The following is a 17,214-nucleotide window of genomic DNA, read 5'->3' on the forward strand; positions in this document are numbered from 1 at the left end:
TGTGCTTCTTTGTTCCTTCTTCATCCTCTCCACATGCATATGCATTTTAGTTAGCGCCCATGCTTCTTCCTCAAAATCTCGAAGCAGCAGTGTAAATAGGATTGTCTCAGCCTACAGTTTAGTACTTGGAAGAGAAAGAAACAAAACCACAAAATCCCCCACTTCATCCGCTTTGGAACATTTGGCCAGGCTGTGAAGGATCTGTAGAACCCACATACTGTACTGTCCCCCAAAATTTCTTTTGCATTCCTACATAAAGTGTGTGTGGAACATCAGATTAGTGTATTGAAAACGTGTGTGTGTGTGTGTGTGTGTGTGTGTGTGCGCGCGCGCGCGCGCGTGCGCGCGCGCGTGCACAGACCTGCACTGGCTATCTTTCCAGCTCGGAGAAATTGGGAGGGCCCAGGGAGGGGAAGTGCCAGGCGACCTTAGAGGGAGTGTCCAGTATTGCATCTTATTTTTAATGACCTTTCAGGTGAACTTAGGGCAAAGAAAAGGGCCTTTTGACCTTTGTCTCAGGAATCCACTCAAGCGCCTCAGCAGTCGGGAACACAGCGAGGCCGGCCGTCAGCCCTGGGGCGCTCCAGCACCCGGGACAGCGACAGCCGTTCTTCACGGGTCGGGCTGCCTTTCGAGAATCGCTGGCGCTGACCCTCCCGGACTGGGTCAAATCTCGGGGCTCTCCTAACTCTGGGGGCCAGAGTGGGCAAGGCAGCAGGGCCTTGGGGGGGGGGGGTCAGGCTTGCCTTCAGCTTCCCGGATGAAACTCGCTCCTCTTGCCGGTTCACCAGAGCCCACATTGAGCCCCTTAGTTCTGCCTGAGGTGCAGTTTCTTTGTAGAAAACATTGTGTTGTCTTCTCGGACTTTTGTGTTGTGGTAGGATACATATCTAAACACCTAAATAAAGCACCTTTAAGTAAGGGAACAAGGAGCACTTCTCACCCTCCCATTTTTCTTAAGTCTGTTAAAAGGGCTAGCCCCCCCGTCCCCCCCTCTACCAGACTCCAAAGGTTTGTCCTCCTTTAAGGGCGCGCCTGAAGCGATCAAGAGGAAGCTTCGAGCATCTTCAACAATCAGTCTTTGATCCTACTTAAAGTACAAGGTTTTAGTTGCTCTATGCACGGGATCAGAGCCAGGGCCTGAGTTTAAAAATGCTGCGCCTTCACCTGCTTCCTGGGCTGGTCTGACTCCAAACTTCGTTTCTGCCTATCCACTCTGAGGAACAGGCTTCCCTGGAAAGTGCTGGAATCACTTTTAAGCTCTTTCTCGAAAATACTCGGGTTGCCTGGCGGCTGGTGGTCAACTTCCTTCCATGTCACAAACTTTTCCTCCCCCTTCGTCTTCCCCTCCTCCTCCTCCTCCTCCTCCTCCTCCTGCGGTTGCTTTTGCAATTGACACTCTGGGCTAACAGACGGGTCTAATATCCGCAGCTCTGCAGAGGTTAAGAGGCCTGGGGCGAAAGGCGGGGAGAGGGGGAGGACGGGGAGGCTCTGACGGGTGGAGAAGTCGGATTAAATACGGCGCTTTGTAAGTATTTACAATTACATTTAATCTCTGCTTCACACGTTGTTTGTTGTTCTTTAGTACAGCAATTCAGATTACAACAACCCACAGACCACCCAAGCCGGTAAATAACGTAGAATAAAACAACCAACGAAATAGCACCTTTTTTTCAAATAAAAAATGCATTCCATCCAATTCACACCAAAAAGAAAACTCTCTCTTAGATTGCAGGTATATTAAAGCCAAATATAAAACACTCGTCCGCTACCCGCTTCTGCGTTCGGATCCTGTGCAAAGGATTCACCTTTAAAGGTGCTCGCCTGGCTTGCCTCCCACCACAACGTTTAATGCTGTAATAACGGCTATTAAATATTTAACCACAGATTTGTTTGCGGGGGGAGCGGGGAAGGAAGCGGGCCAGGCTTGTGGGGAGTTGCGGGAGCCGCCGCGCCTGCCGAAGGAAGGAGAGGCCCGGCCGTGGCTCCGGTTACCAGGACGAAGTCTAATTAAAGGCCACGGATGGGGAGGGGCCGTCCTCTGACCGTCCGGACTTGCAACATCTATTGGTCACAAGGTAGGATTCAATGTGTCTGCTTTAAATAATTAAAAGTCGAGGAATAATTACCAAATCGCATTGTAATTATGGCGAGCGATCCGCTCCTGGAAAGGAGAGCGCGGTTCGGGAGGCCAGGCCAGGTTACACCGAGCTTCCTCGCAGGATTATTCCAGCTCACCTTTTACGCGCCGGAGGTGCTGGAGGGGCGAGGGAGATTTGGGCAAAGGGGCGGGCGGGGAAAATTCCTCGCATTCATAAGCAGCACCCACTCGAGGGTCCCCGGGCTAGCGGCTGTTCTCTGCCCAAGATCGCCTGGGAGAATCGGTTCAACTTTCACAAAAGCAATGAAAACTCCTTTAATTGTCAAGACCCCCACACATCACACACACACACACACACATACACAGACGCCGTTGCCCCTCGAACTGCCGTCCTCCTCCTAGCATTTAACGAACGCTGCCATCTTCACCAAAAATAAAATGATACTAATAACATAAACAATAATAATGCTTTATAAATCCCCCCCCTGCCCACAAGCACGCCTTATCCCCATATCTGCTTCTCAAGGACAAATTGCGCGTCCTGCTAATCAACTCCCAAGCAGCCACTTTCCCTTTCAGAACAAAGCGCCGGAATATGGAGCCCAGATGCCGGGGCGAAAGGCGAACGCTGTTGGCTGCCGAGCCGGAGCGCCCGCGCCGCAAAAGTGCTCGCCCGAGGGCGCCAGCCTGGGCCGTTATTAACTTCTGTTTGATTAGTGTAATTGCTCAAATTTGGGGCCGGACAGTATGATTAATTACAGTTTAATTAACGCGTCCATTAAGAGCACTTAATGCCAAGATGCTTTTAGAAACAGCCTGAGGAATGGAGCGCCGGGAAGGGACGAGGCGGGGGAGAGTTTTTCATTATAACGTTTCAATGTATTTATTGTAGTTGAGGGGGGGATGAATATCCCTGCAACGAGTTCAACGCGAAGAAGAGGGCGGGGGCGGGACACCCGGAGACAGGAGGAGGAGGCATGCAGTTGGATAAGAATAATATCCCAAATAGAATAACAACAACAGCAGCGATAATGCCAACGTCTCTACTTAATTGTGCTTTCAATGCCTCCTTTCCAGCTTGAGTTTCGGGGCCAGGTGTGTAGCGGCGCTTCACGGGCACCTCCTTCCCCAGCAGGTTTTCTTGCAAGCCCGAGCTGGGCCCGGGGGGCGAAGGGGTCCGAGCGCTCGGCCTCCGCCGGCCCCTCTGGGGGCCCCTGGGTCGAAGGGAGGGCTTGGGCGCTTTCGCTGGGGGGCATCGTGGCCAAAGGAAGCAACGGGGGAACCTTCGGGGCGACCGTCTTCCCAAAGGCGGCCTATGCCGGCCTTGGATTGCAGTCAGAGGCGGCGAGTGTCTTTTAAGAAAGCCCCGCTTCGCTCTCAGGGCCAGGTATCCGGCCGGCGTCTCCCTAGTTTGGCGGGTTCTTCGGCAGGTCCGCAGGCGGCGTTTTCGGATAATTTGATGGTTCTTCATTGTTTCCTTCCCCCTCCCCCGGTGAGAAATGTCCCGATTCAAGAGAAGGCTCCCCCCCCCGACGGAGGGACAGGCCGGCTCTTTCGACTTGCTGGTCCAAACGTTGTGCCCGACGCCGCCTGGATTTCCCCGCCGGCTCCACGGCTGAGCCAGGCCGGGAAGGGGAAACGGATTCCGCCCTTCGAGGGAAGGTTAGGGCTTCTCCCCCTCCCCTTGCTTATTATGGGGCAGAGAGTAAGTAGACCGTTTCTAGAGCGGCACCCAAATGTTGCGCCTTCAACCGTCACTTCGGCCTGGGCGACCCTCGGGGGTGGGGGGGGGAGAAGCGTGTCTCGCCAGCACCTAGTCCTCCACTGAACTCCGGATCGGGCCGCCCCCTCCATCCCTCGCTCCAGACCCCCGGAGCTGTTCAGGGCGTGGGGCGGCGGCGATGGGGCTGCCGTCGTTGATAGGAAGGAGAGGAGGAAACGGGAAAGAAGAAGCGCCGTTGCTCTGCCGCGCCTGCGACTTGCAGAAGGAAATGCGGGGCGCGCGGGGCAGAGACCACCTTCTGGGGAGAGCGCCGGAGCCACCGGGGAGCCAGACTTGATTTTTCCCCTCCCCCTCTCTTGTTGGGCTCCCCCTTTCATTCCCCTTCCCCATATTTTCCTTTGCAACACTACCGAGGAAAACATTTTCGTGCCGGGGTTGTGGAAGTGGATTTTGGAGGGGTGGAACTCAGGCGCCCCTCTGCCGACCGACTTCCCCGAGCCTCCCTTCCCGGAGCCTCCTGCCCTTTAAGAAAGGCCCCGACCTGTGTGCCGGGGGGGGGGAGGCAGAGGAAGTCTCGCGCGTTCGATCCCGGGCAGGGGGCTCTCTGGGACTGGCTGGGCCGGGGGTCCTTCAGGGGGCCCGGCTAAGGAAAAGGAAAGGTGGGCGGCCAGCGGGAACTCTTACCTTCTCGCTGCCGACAGCTCCTTGCTGCGAGCTTCCTCCTCCTCCTCCTCCTTCTCCTCCCCCACCCCGTGCTGCCCCTCCTCCCGCCAGCAATCTGTCTTTTCTTAAGGAAACCCATCTGCCTTTGGATTGACTGCCCACCGGATGATTGACAGGCGTCCCGGCGGCGTTTCGCGCAACGGTGCTAAGTGGGTGTTGCCCGCCCGCCTGGCGCAGAGTTGCGCTGCCGGCGGAGGAGAGGGAGCAGCGGCTCCAACGAAGACTGGGACTCGCCCGCCTCCGCCGCCGCCGCCTCCTCCTCCTCCCCCCGCCTCCCTGCCTTTCTGCCCCCTCCTTCTTTTTTCCTTTTTTTAAAGCCGAGCCATGCGGTCAACCGCCCGCCCGCCTCGCCAAAGCCGCGGACGGAGGCGACGGGCGGGAGACCGCCAGGAAGAAGCTCCATGAAAGTCGCCGCCGCCGCCGCGGCCGGAACCTTCGTCGTCGCGCCTCTGCAGGGGCCGCCTGTGGATCTGGCTGAGTGAGACGCCCCCGCCACCCCCGCCGGTAAGCCAGGGCCCGGGCAGGCGCAGCTGGGGGGTCCTCGCCCCGCCGCGACCCCCGCTCTGCGCTGGGAGCTTTCGGGAGATCAGGGAATCGCGGCGAAGACAGGCTGCGCTTGGCGGCGGCGGCTCCCCGGGCTAAGGGAGGCTTTTCCGCCGCCTTGCCCCTTTCTAAGGACGCCTCGCGTAGCTGGACCGCGATCAGTTCAGTGCGATTTCGTTGCTCCAGCCGCGGGCTGGACGCGCGCTCCCTGCTGTGGGCAGGGGGTCCCGGAGCGGCGGGCAGCGGCTGCGAGGCGTCCCTTTCTCGAAGGGGCGTCGGAGGGGATGAATTCACTGCACAGAATTTCCCCCGGGTAGAGACCGGCTAGGAGCCTCCGGGCCCCCGCCCCGCATGGCGCGCGCGTCCCTCCTTCAGGGTGGAGGTTCTGGTGAGAAGCTGCCCGCGTTTTATTCGGCCCGGGCGCCTCGGCGGCGAGGTCGGGGCGAGAGGTCGGGAGGAGGACGGCGGGGATGGACGGCGCTTCTCGGCTTCTGCCGAAGGGAAGGAAGCGAAGTTTGCGTCCCCGCTTGAGAGAGGCGGGAAGGCTCGGCCGATTTGCTCTAATGACCCGAGAGCCGCCTTTAATCCTGGCCTCTGGGTTTTCTTTTCCGCCGGAGGAGCTTTCGCGTCTCCCGGGCAGGTATTAGAGGAGCGGCGGGGCCGGATTAGCCGCGGCGGCTCACCCGCTTCTCGACCGAGCCCTTCATCCCATTTAGAGGTGAGAAAGTTCAGAAGGAAAAAGAGGGCGGAAATGCCAGGCAAGGGCAGGCTCCTCCGTCGCCCGGTGGCTGGAGAGCTGCCGGGGCGGTTTCTCGCCTGGGCCGGCTGGGCTCGGCCGCGGGGCGACCCCCGGGCAGGAGGGACCCGGGATTGGGGCAGGATTCCTGCTCCGGCCGGGGAGCAGCTCCTTCGGCCCCGGCGGGTCCGCCGAGAAGGGCGCGAGAGCACCTCTGGCTGACGAGAGGACGGACAGCTCCTCTCGCACGCGTAAATCCTCCCCGGGCCTCCCGCCGGAAGCCTCCGCTTTCTCCCTCCCCCTCCTCCCCCCGCCACACCAACAGTGACCAGGATAATCCCGGTCATGTGTAATTGCAATTCGTGGCTTATAGCCTCTGGATTTTTAATGCGTCTTTTAAAGGGGGGGCAAGAAAGCGGGAAGGACAACCGGTGCGAGGATTGCTCCTTTCGGGAGCGGGCTCAGCCCTCCGCTTCCCCGAGTTGTTGGGCTCTCAAGCGCCCTCCGAAAGGGACCTGGCCGCGGGCCTCCGTTCAGGCGGGCGCCGGCGTTCCCCCGCCTCCGCCTGCTCTTCTCCGCCCGGAGAGCTTCCGAGGGAGACCCCCGGGGAGGGGGCGGCCTGGGCTGCGGCAGAGACCCTCCCGCCGAACGTGGGCGGCAGGCCGGCCCCCGTCCCGGCCCAGGGTGGCGTCGGCGTCGGCTCAGCTTCAGTCCGGCCGTCCCCGGGCCCGGCCGTCCAGCTGGCCGGAGCCTCGCTCAGCGCCTCTCCCGCTTCCTCCTCCTTTGCAGGGGTCCGGCCGCCCGCGGCAGAGATGGAGCCTCTGGCCGCCGCCAGTCAGCTGGGAGCGGGGCGCGAATCTGGCTCCTCCTCCTCCTCGTCGTCCTCAGCTTCGTCCTCTTCCTCGTCCTCCCCTCACTCCAAGCAGGAGCTGCAGCCCTACGCCGGCCCCAGCCCTCTGAAGCCCAACCAGGTCGGGGAGACCTCGCTCTACGGCGTCCCCATCGTCTCGCTGGTCATCGACGGGCAGGAGCGCCTCTGCCTGGCGCAGATCTCCAACACGCTGCTCAAGAACTACAGCTACAATGAGATCCACACCCGTCGGGTGGCGCTGGGCATCACCTGCGTGCAGTGCACGCCGGTGCAGCTGGAGATCCTGCGCCGGGCCGGCGCCATGCCCATCTCCTCGCGCCGCTGCGGCATGATCACCAAGCGCGAGGCCGAGCGGCTCTGCAAGTCCTTCCTGGGCGAGCACAAGCCGCCCAAGCTGCCCGAGAACTTCGCCTTCGACGTGGTGCACGAGTGCGCGTGGGGCTCCCGCGGCAGCTTTATCCCCGCGCGCTACAACAGCTCGCGCGCCAAGTGCATCAAGTGCAGCTACTGCAGCATGTACTTCTCGCCCAACAAGTTCATCTTCCACTCGCACCGCACGCCCGACGCCAAGTATACGCAGCCCGACGCCGCCAACTTCAACTCCTGGCGCCGCCACCTCAAGCTCAGCGACAAGGGCGCCGCCGACGACCTCAGCCACGCCTGGGAGGACGTCAAGGCCATGTTCAACGGCGGCACCCGCAAGCGGACCTTCTCCCTGCAGGGCGGCGGGGGCGGCTCCTCGGCGGCCAAGAGCGCGCTGCACCCGCCGCCGCCCGCCCCGGCTGACCTGGCCCCGGCGCACAAGAGCCTGCGCTGCAGCGGCGGGGCCGACGAGCCCGCCGGGACGGAGCGCGGAGGGCTGGGCTTGCCCGCGGGGGCTCACGGCCCGGCCGCGGCCGCCGTACGAAGCTACCCGGTCATCCCGGTGCCCAGCAAAGGCTTCGGGATGCTGCAGAAGCTGCCCCCGCCGCTCTTCCCGCCTCCCTACGGCTTCCCCGCCGCCGCCTTCGGCTTGTGCCCCAAGAAGCAGGAGGACCCCCTGGGCGGCGCCGGCGGCGACCCCAGCAAGGCGGCCGCCCTGACGCAGGGCCTGTTCTGGGGGCCGCCGCACCCGCACCCGCCGCCGCACCCGCCGCCGCACCCGCCGCCGCACCCGCCCCAGCCCCCCAGCGCTGCCGCCAAGGAGGGCGGCGTCTACCCCTCCTTCCCCATGTTCTGGCCGGCCTCCGGGAGCCTCCCGGTGCCGCCCTACCCCGCTCAGAGCCAAGCCAAAGCGGCCGCCACCGCCGTGGTGGTGGCGGCCGCCGCCGCCGCCGCCGCCGCCGCCGCCGAACCGCTGGGACTGCGCGGCCACGTGGACCTGGAGGGCTCGGAGCCGTCCGGCAGCGAGCGGAGCAGCGCCACCCCGCAGGAGGGCGGCGGCGGCGGCGGCGAGGGCGAGCGCTGCCCCAGCGCCCTCTCCAGAGCCACGGCGGCCCTCGGGGAGGAGGAGCGCTCCGGCGACGAGGCCCTGCTGGCGCCCCTGCCGCTCCCCAGGAAGGGCAGCTACCTCTCGGCCTTCCGCCCGGTGGTGAAGGACGCCGAGAGCATCGCCAAGCTCTACGGGACCAGGGAGGTCTACGCCGGCCCGCGGGGCTGCCCGGGCTACCTCTCCCCGGACTTCCTCAGCGAGGGCAGCTCCAGCTACCGCTCCCTCTCGCCCGGGAACGAGACGGCAGGCGAGCCGGAAGTGGACGTGGAGACGAACCGCTTTGCGGAGGACGACGACGACGACGAGGAGGAGGAGGAGGAGGAGGACGAGGCGCCCGGGGGAGACGCGCCGCCGCCGCCGCCGCCGCTGCTCTTGCCCGAGGCGGACGCGTCTCTTGCAGCAGCCCCGGGCGGAGGCCTGGCAACGGCGGAGAAGGCGGCGGAACCGGAGGAGAGTCCCTCGGAGAGAAGCAGCAGCCGGGCTGGCTACGAGGTAGGTGGGGCCGCGGGTGGGGAAGGCGGGACAGGCGGGCCCGAGTCAGGCGAGGGAGCGGGTCGGGCTACCGGGCTACAGGCGGATCGGCATCCGCTGAAACGGGGCGCTTTGAAAGGGGCCGTGGAGGCCCTGCGAAGGGCGCTTGGAGGGGGGGAGACAGCCCCAAAGCGGTAAAAGGAGGGCGGTAATACTCGGGCGGAGGCAGTGCGAAGGGGCCGGCGGCCAGGCACGTTTCACTGTCCCGCCCGAGGGCGCTTAGTTTGCCTTCTCCTCCCTTTGGGGAGAAAGAGGCGCCTCCTTTGGCTGGGCTGAGCCACCAGGCCGAAATCACACGGGGCAGCCCTCTCTTCAAGCCCACTACATCTGCAGATCCAGAATAGATTGTGTGTGTGTGTTTGTCTGTGTGTATCAGTGTTGACTTCTGGCAGTTTTGTTAGCTATTTTTTTAGATAATTATTTGCCATTATCTCCTTCGTGGGGGCTGAGAGAGAGCGACTGGCCCAAGGTCACCCAGACTCCTGGTTTGTAGCCTGGTGCCTTAACCAACACACCAGACTGGTTTCCTAGCTGGGGTTTGAGGCAAATTCTCCAGCAGCCGAATGAGAAACCGCCCCGCCGGGGGCGACTTTCCCCAGGCCCTGCCGAATTGGTGACTCTCTTCTACCTTTCCATGGCAGAGCGGCGTTTCAGCATCACGAACAGCTCCAGCCCAATCTGGCCTCGGGAATCTGGGGTGGGGGGCAGGGAAAGAGGGCCGTCGTGAGCTCGCCAGGGGGAGACCTCGCAGCCAACCGGCTCCCCCCACAGCCGCTGTTTAAAACGCAGCTGCTTTTAATCGCCTTGCACTGAAAAAACGAGGCAAAGCAATGGAGGTGAATTTGTCTGGCAAATCTGAGGGAGGGGGCAGGGGTCTGCTGGGGACCGGTTCCAAAGCCTACGAGAGGCGAGGAGTAGCCGAAGGAGGAGAATAAGCAGAGACACCTTAGTAAGCTCAGGAGGGGAGGGCGGGCGAGAGCAGCGCCCGATCCATTGGGGTTTTGTTTTGTTTTTGCAGCTCAAACAAATCGTTAAAAAGCTCCTGGACTCTCTCACTTTGGGGCCTTCATCCAGGATGGGGATGTGGCTGTATGAAAGTCCCCCCCTAGCTGAACGGGGGCTCTTTCTCTTAGCTCCCTTGTGGCCATCTTCGGATGGTTGGGACCCAAAGCGTAGCTTATCCCAGCCTCTGTCCAGAAGCCGATCAGCTTCGAAAATTTCTATGTCCGTGGAATTTCCCGCTGTTCGCCTTTGAACACGGGAAGTTTGGAGTCAGATCTGTAGAACTGAGAGGAAGATAGTCTAAACCCGGATCTTACCTTGGAGCGGATCGAAATACGATTGCTGCGGTCGGTGGTGGTGGGCACGGCCCGGGGGGGGGGCTGGACTTTTAATGCTAAAGGAGCCCTCTTCGGTGGAGACTTCTTTTGAGCTGGGGAAAGATTCTTTTTTTCTGGAGCACCAACAGTATAATTGGGACGGGCATTTCCTGGGCTAATCCCCCCTTCCTTAGAAGGACAATAAATTGGAGGTCGATGGGTTTTTCTTTCCACTGAATTACGGAAAATGGCTCCGAGGCACAGCGGAAGAGCGAGTGGTCTCCAATTTGGCCTCTCTTTGAGCGGTGGAGTATGAATTCGTTTTATTGTGTTCCTGGATTCTCGGCCGCGGTGGGATTTCCTGCGCCGGAGTCCCGAGAAGCAAAGCTAAATTCTGATGGTCAGTCAATCGCGCATCGAGCCAAACTCTTTCTGCCTTTTCCTTTGCAGGCCTACCCTTCAGGGAGAGACCACTGTCCGCAAGCGCTCAAAGCCGGCGTCTCCCTGGGCCCACCCCTCACTTCCTATCCCTGCGCCCCAGAGAAAAACGGTACGAATAAGCCGCAAGAACGATGCCTCGGTGCGGGGCTGGAGAGCAAAAACGGGGTGGCTAAGGGAAGCCCCCGGCCCTAAGTCCGGACGCCAGACCTCTTCCAAGGGTCCTTTCGCCTCGACGGGCTTCCCGCTAGAGTCGGCCTCCTCCGCGAGCGAGGGTCTTTCGGGCCCAGGGCCCCCGCCACGGCCCTTGAGATTTTCTTGATTCTGGCCCTTCTTTCCTTTGCCGTTATTCTGAGGGAAGGGAGCGCCCCCCCCCGTTGCTAGTCTTGCGGGGCCCGGACCTCGCCCCGAATTCCCCAGCCGCTCGCACCTGTTCGGGCCAGGCTTGCGACTGGCCTGGCGCGGCTCCCGGGGAGGCGGGCCCGGGGAGGCGGGCGAGGCGGGCCAGGGAAGATAACGGTTCCTGGAACGGCGGCGAGCTCCTTGCTAAGGACTCGGCCGAGATGCTGTGGCCGAGGCGGGCTCCGGGCGAGCTCCCTGTCCTGAAAACCGCTTCCTTGGTTCGAAGACCCCGAAGACGGTCCCTCGGCCGCAGAGGAGCCGGAGGGCAGGAAAAGCTCGCCAAGGCAAAGAAGCGCCTCGCAGCCCAGCCCGACCCACGCCGAGAGAGGTAAGGGGTTCGGGCCCTGGGCGGCCCTGGGCGGGGGCTGCCTTTACAGAATGCCAGATGGACGCCGAGGGGGCGGGCAGAAACGCCGAAGGGAGCAGCCAAGGCGGGACTAGCGGGCCAGGCTAACAACCTTTGCCAGGTATTGTGGCAAAGGCGCCGCGGGTTGCAGCCAGCAAACGGCGCTAATTGACAGTGGAAAAAGCGGTTCAGCTAAGCGCAGACGAGCCGCGCCCTTTGAATTCAGCCGGCGAAGCAGCCCCCCCCCACCCCAAGCGGCCGCGGACCCTTCCCTGCAGCCCGACACCCGCGTTCCGGCCAGGGCGCGAAACTGCGGGCGTGGAAAAGAGGGCGGAAGGGCACGGGGGCGGGAGCTCCCGAGGGTATTAAAGGACTGCCAGTTCCATTGACCACGCTGTCGGGGAATGATGGGAGATGTAGTATCATCTACCATAATATCGGAATCGTCCTATTGACCGTTTAAATTCCCTGGCTCGAAGCGCTGCTCGCACGCGGATCCCCGGGGCTTTAACGGCAACAAGGGCCCCGCGTTTGGCGCTTCGGGGGCCGAGGGACGGGCCGAGGGAGGGAGAGAACTGCAGGGATTCGTCCTGTAGAGGCTCAGCCCTTCGGCGCCGTCCTCCACCCTCCATTTCGATTCGGCGGGGGCGGGGGAGGCGGGGAGGGGAGGCTCTGCTGAGTCAAATCAGGTGACCGAAAGGGGCTCTCGGGGACGGCCCGCCTGGCTCCCCCCTCGCTGCTTTATCCTGCCCGCACCCGGGACATGTTGAGGGCGGCAGCGGCCTTGGCGCCATTTACCGCCCACCTTCCGACGGTTCAAACCGGGTTTTCTCCGCAGCAGCAGTAGCAGCAGCCTTCCTCGACGGAAGCCGGTTTGTCTGCTCTGGCCAGGGGCGGCGGGGGGCGGTGGTCTCGGTTGGTAGCCTTTGCTGCCGCCAGGCCCTTCAGAGCCTTCCCTGGTCGAGCAAGTCCCGCTCTTCCCCGGGAGCTTTGCGTCCTGGACGGTACAGACGTCCCAGATGCGCGCTGAGCCATCCCTACGCGCAGTTGTCCGAAGGGGTCTCCTTGGAGCGCTCTTGCCGGGTTGCCCTCCGCCGGCGCCTCCTCCCGTCGGTTCGCGGCAGAAGGGAAAACCGAGGTCCCGCAACAGATATCGAAAGACTGGCGGGAGGGCGGGGCGGGCAGGGAGCTGAAATAGGATAAGGGGTGATTTGTTCTGACAGGTGTCACTGAATCTGCGGCTCCTGAGGATCGTTCTAGAATCCAGAATAGTTTCCTCGTTTATCCTGCTTCCTCGAGCCAAATGGCAAAGTTATTTAAAGCCCTACAAACTAACACACACACACACACACGCACGCACGCACAAGAGAAAGAATAAAATTCCTTTAATAAGATCCAGCAAAACGAAAGAGTCGAATTTAGTAACCTATTAGCTTAAACAAGCAAAGTCGAGGAAGAGTAAGCAAAATAAATGAAAGGCAGAATTCGGTTCTCCAGGAGTCCTGAGGCTGTTGGAGGGGGGAGAGGCCTAGGCTAATGGCAGCCTATCCACACGTGAATGGACCCCTGCTAGCTTTCACGTGAAACTACCGCCTTCCTACAAGGATTCCCCATTCTGAACCCTGGAAGGCAAAGGGCCCGTGGCCCTCGTCGGACACGAGGAAGCCGGCTGGTCGAAAGCGCCCTGGGACCTCCTCGCCCTGCGGCCTCCTCCCTCGGAGAGCTCCTGTCCCGGCTAAAGCGGGGTGGGGGGGAGCGGAAAAGGGATCCCGGGAGGCACCGAATTTCGGGATTTCTCTCTTCTAGGTGAGGAAGTGACCCTCCTCGACGTCACTGGGACTCAGCTGGCGGAGAAGGACCTGGGCGCTCTGGCAAGAGGTAGGGGCATCGGGATTCGGGATGCGGGTGCGCCAGTTATGAAGGGAACGCGGAGCCTGGGCTGCACCTTCCGAATCAGAGGGCGGAGAGGGAAACGCTTCCAAAGGATTCGGCGCAGTTCCGCTTTTCTATGCCCCGCACACGCATTGAGCGAGGAATCGGCAGGACATTTATTTGTCCGCCTAATGGCAGACTTAATCCAGGTCTCTACTCCGCGTCTCAGTTTGGTCGCTTTCTGTGGGCTTCTGTTGGCTCTTGGCTTCTGGCCTCAAAAAGCTAAGCAGGCTCAGGCTTTGGATGGAAGACCACCAGGAGATCTGTGAAATTTAAGATCTCAACGAAACGCCCCACAAGAAGACTTCCATAGCTGGGATACGTCCCTGAAGTCATCAGAAGCCAGGCTGAAGTCAAGAGAGTTTACTTTTATCTTGGCATTTCCACTGCTCTGGGGCTTGGCAATCTAAGGGTGGAGGCCAGCTCTGAGAAAAGGAGGTAGGGAAAGGGCTGTGTGTGTGTTTTTCAAGTCTCAGGGCAGGACACAAAGGGTTTTCCGCCCGGACTGGACTGCAAGGAGGATTTGCAGGGGTTCTCAGAAGGCACTTTGGGATGGTTCTCCCTGTTCCAGCTCCAGAGCGGTTGGGAAGTTGGCAATTCAGGCATTATGGAAATACTCTCTTTGGAGCCTACATGGGGGAGGGGCTATCCATGTTATAATAATGAATGTCTGGAGGAGGCAGCCTTTGGAGCCCTGGTTAGGATTGTCCTTCCAGGTGCAGCTGAAGGCCAGACCTGTTCAGTTACTTCTTCCTGGAATACAAGTTCAGGTTTAAAAGGAATCCCCCACAAAGCCTAGGAAGATCTAGCTATACTGTGCGGAGGCCATCATAAGCAAAAGTCCCTCTCCAACACAGTTCGGCGCCTGGTAGTTTCAACCATTTGGAGGGGAGCTGACACTGCTTTTTTTTGGGGGGGGGATATCCCCTCTTTAACTACAATCTAGTCTACAGCTCTAGCATTTACAGGTGGTCTCCCATCCTTGCCTGAATCCTTCTATCCTTGCTCGGCTTTTCGAGGTCAGCTGAGGTCAGCTGACTTGCCTGTGGGTGGGTGTGTTGCGCCTGTGTATGTGCAAATAATTAGATGTCAATATGCATCACTGTAGGCAAGTGAAAATTATATTTCCTCTTTAATTGGAGATGAGGCATTTACTGCCTCCCCCATGGAAAGAAACCTCTATTTCAGGGATCCCTTAGCAGACCTCCTTAATCCTGCCCCCCCCCCAACTGACATTACTCCTCCTTGCCCCCCTCCGCCAACAGATGAGCTGCAGAGACTCCTCCTGGAGCAGATGGATCTCAGGAAGAAATTGGAACGGGAATTCCAAAGCCTCAAAGGTACCTTCCGCCTCCCCCTCTCGCGGTCCGTCCAGAAGACGCCCCCCGCTTTAGGCTTTTCCCGACTGGCTCCTCACCCCTGCGCTGGGTGGCGCCGATCCCGGCTGCCAGGTTGCGCGGGGGCGCAGGGAAGGAAGTCCCGGAGGCGGGAAAGCCTGCGCTTCCTTGGCCTCCGCCTGTTACCTGGACGAGGCCAACGAAGAGCGGGGAGCAAGAGGAAGCTCGACCCCCCCCCCCATGGAGGCGGAGGGTCTCCCGTCCACCTGGATGACTGATGGCCGGGGCAGTCTAGCCTTGGTTTAGCCCCGGGCTAAGCGAACCTGGTTAGTTTGGTTAGACTGTGCCGAGGAACGGGACTCGCAGCGGGCGGAGCTCCGCGGGGGGCCTCCCCCGGCCCAGTCTGCGGCGGCGGGGCTGCCCGCGGCCTCCTTCCAACAGCCCCCCCCCTCGCTGCCCGCAGACAACTTCCAGGACCAGATGAAGCGGGAGCTGGCCTACCGGGAGGAGATGGTGCAGCAGCTGCAGATCGTGCGCGGTGAGCGAGGGCTGCGGCCTTCGAGTCAGCCCGGCGGGGGGAGGGGGCCTGGGGCGGGGGGCGCCCCGAGAGGCCGCTCCCTTGCCGGCCCCGCCCGAGCTCCTCCTGTCCTCCGCAGATACCCTGTGCAACGAGCTCGACCAGGAACGGAAGGCCCGCTACGCCATTCAGCAGAAGCTCAAAGGTGGGTGGCAGCCTCTACGCCAGAGCGCACAAGGGCAGCGCCGTCGAAGTTCGGACACGAGGAAGCTGGCAGGAATCGTTCCCGGCCCTGCGAAGCGGCCGAACGGAGAACTGAGACATCCGCGCCCTCTGGCAGAACCAAGCGGCCCTGAGCGGGACTCAGGCTGGCCGCCTCTAGCCCGTCGCGCCTGCTGGCCCCTTAACGCGCCCGCTTAAGCACCAGCCCCGGGGATCTAGCTGGGTAACGGAGCCTCGACTGCAGGAGCAGCGGGGACCCGACGGCTCTTCTCCTTTACGGACCCGCTTACGCCTCTTGCGCAGAAACAGCTGTAAGATTTCGGGAGCCCTTTCAGCGCCCCAGGAGGAGGCCGGTTACCAAATCTCTGCCCCCCCCCGCAGAAAAGCTGTCAAATCCGATGCGGGGAGGGGTGGAAGTCCGACTGGATCCCATTCGCTTTGGGGCCCACGCCGGATTTGCCCCTCGGCCCGGGAGGTGAAGCCAGCGCTTCTGGTTCCTTAACCTGGCCTCTGGCTGCGTTTCTCCCCTTCGAATCCAGCCGGGCAAAAGGGAACCGGCCTTGCCGCCTTTTGGACACCTCCCGCTGCCCCCTTGGTTTGGAATTGCCTTCTAGGAGAAGGTTTGGCCCAGCCCTGCGCAGGAGACTCATCCCACGATGGGGAAAATTACGCTCAGGAGTTGCGGGGTGTCCGCAGGATACGGCCAAAACGACCGTCTTGGCTTTTTTGGCCATAGCCTCGGGAACCCCCCCCCCGCATCTGGCCGGTCTGGGCCAGAGCTCGTCAGTCCCTGGGTGGGCCGCCCCGAGCAGGTCTCAGCAGGGCGGGCCCCGGCCTTCCCGGGGGAGAGAAATCGTTTGCGCGGTACTGCCAGCCCTCGGCCTCGGTTGGAGGGAGGCCTGGCCCGGCCCGGGGAGCGACCCTGCCGGGGAAGGGAGGGGGAAGCGGGCAGGGGCGAGGGAGGGTCCTTTGCTGGGCCGAGAGTGACGGAGCCGCTTCTCTCGCTTCCCTCGCAGAGGCCCACGACGCGCTGCACCACTTTTCCTGCAAGATGCTGACTCCCCGCCACTGCGCGGGCAACTGCTCCTTCAAGCCCCCCTTGTTGCCCCAGTGAGGACCTCCGCCCCCCCCGGAGATCCCCTGGACGGGGCGGGGCGCCAGCGGGGCTCGGGGCCTCTCCGAATCCAGCAGAGACCCCGGAAGAGCGCCTTCGGAGTGACCGCTTCCCGGTCGTGTAAATAGAAGTGGCGCCGGACCGGATCGGGACCTTGAAGGCGAACAAGACTGCCGAAGGGCCGGGCCGGGCGGGTCTCTCTCCCCCCTTCCGCTTCCCCCGCCCGCTGCGCCCTCGTCGCCCCGCCCCGGCTCGGAGCTGGGGGTCGGGGGGGGGCTCGCTCCGGGCTCCTCTCCGAGGGGCGACGTGCAGGGGCTACCGGCGTAGCTGCGGTTCCCCTCCTTCCTCTCGCGCGCTCCAACCTCGGCCGCGTTGTTTTAATCGATTCCTTCCGGGCTCCGTTGGCGGCGCCCGGTCCCCCCCCCCAAACGGTTGATGCAGCACAGCACTTTAAAGGCGGGGCGGCCGCGGGCCCCAGCCGGCCTCGGGCCGCTCCCGAAGGGACCCCACGGGCTCAGCCCAGCCCTCGGAGCGGGGGGTCTCACCCCGAGAAAATCCCAGCCTGCTGTCGGGTGGTTCATGGACCCTCCCCGGTTTCGTTTCCTTTGAATAAAAAGCGACTTTGAAAGAAGCCCCGGCTGTGAGCCAGTCGCCTCGGCGCGCCCGGGACCCCCCCCCCGGTGGTTCCGGACCGGCCTTTCGCCGCAGGCCGAATCCAGCCCTCCCTCGGGGGACGAAACTGGCCCGGCGGCGGAGAACGGAGCCGCAGCTCAAGCCTGGGGGGCCCGCCAGGCACTCGCGCCTCTCCAGGTCGGGACCTCCGCTCGAGACCTCGCCCGCTTCGCTCCGCCGCTGATCCCCACGCTGGATCCGAAGGAGCGGCGCCCC

At 62.1% G+C, this 17,214-nt stretch overlaps 1 protein-coding gene across 1 annotated transcript; it reads left to right on the forward strand.

The window, feature by feature from the left end:
• Positions 1-4,920: 4,920 nt before the first annotated feature.
• On the forward strand, positions 4,921-16,957 carry SKOR1 (SKI family transcriptional corepressor 1). The gene is made up of 9 exons (XM_039369647.1): positions 4,921-5,051; positions 6,616-8,660; positions 10,469-10,568; positions 11,085-11,186; positions 13,011-13,082; positions 14,402-14,476; positions 14,937-15,011; positions 15,130-15,195; positions 16,229-16,957. The coding sequence occupies exons 2-9, from the start codon at positions 6,639-6,641 to the stop codon at positions 16,324-16,326; spliced, it is 2,610 nt and encodes an 869-aa protein (XP_039225581.1). The 5' UTR covers positions 4,921-5,051; positions 6,616-6,638; the 3' UTR covers positions 16,327-16,957.
• The last annotated feature ends 257 nt before the right edge of the window (positions 16,958-17,214 follow it).

Source organism: Crotalus tigris, unplaced genomic scaffold (genome assembly GCF_016545835.1).
Source record: "Crotalus tigris isolate CLP2741 ecotype Arizona unplaced genomic scaffold, ASM1654583v1 scf7180000021179.819088, whole genome shotgun sequence".
Classification (NCBI taxonomy): domain Eukaryota; kingdom Metazoa; phylum Chordata; class Lepidosauria; order Squamata; family Viperidae; genus Crotalus; species Crotalus tigris.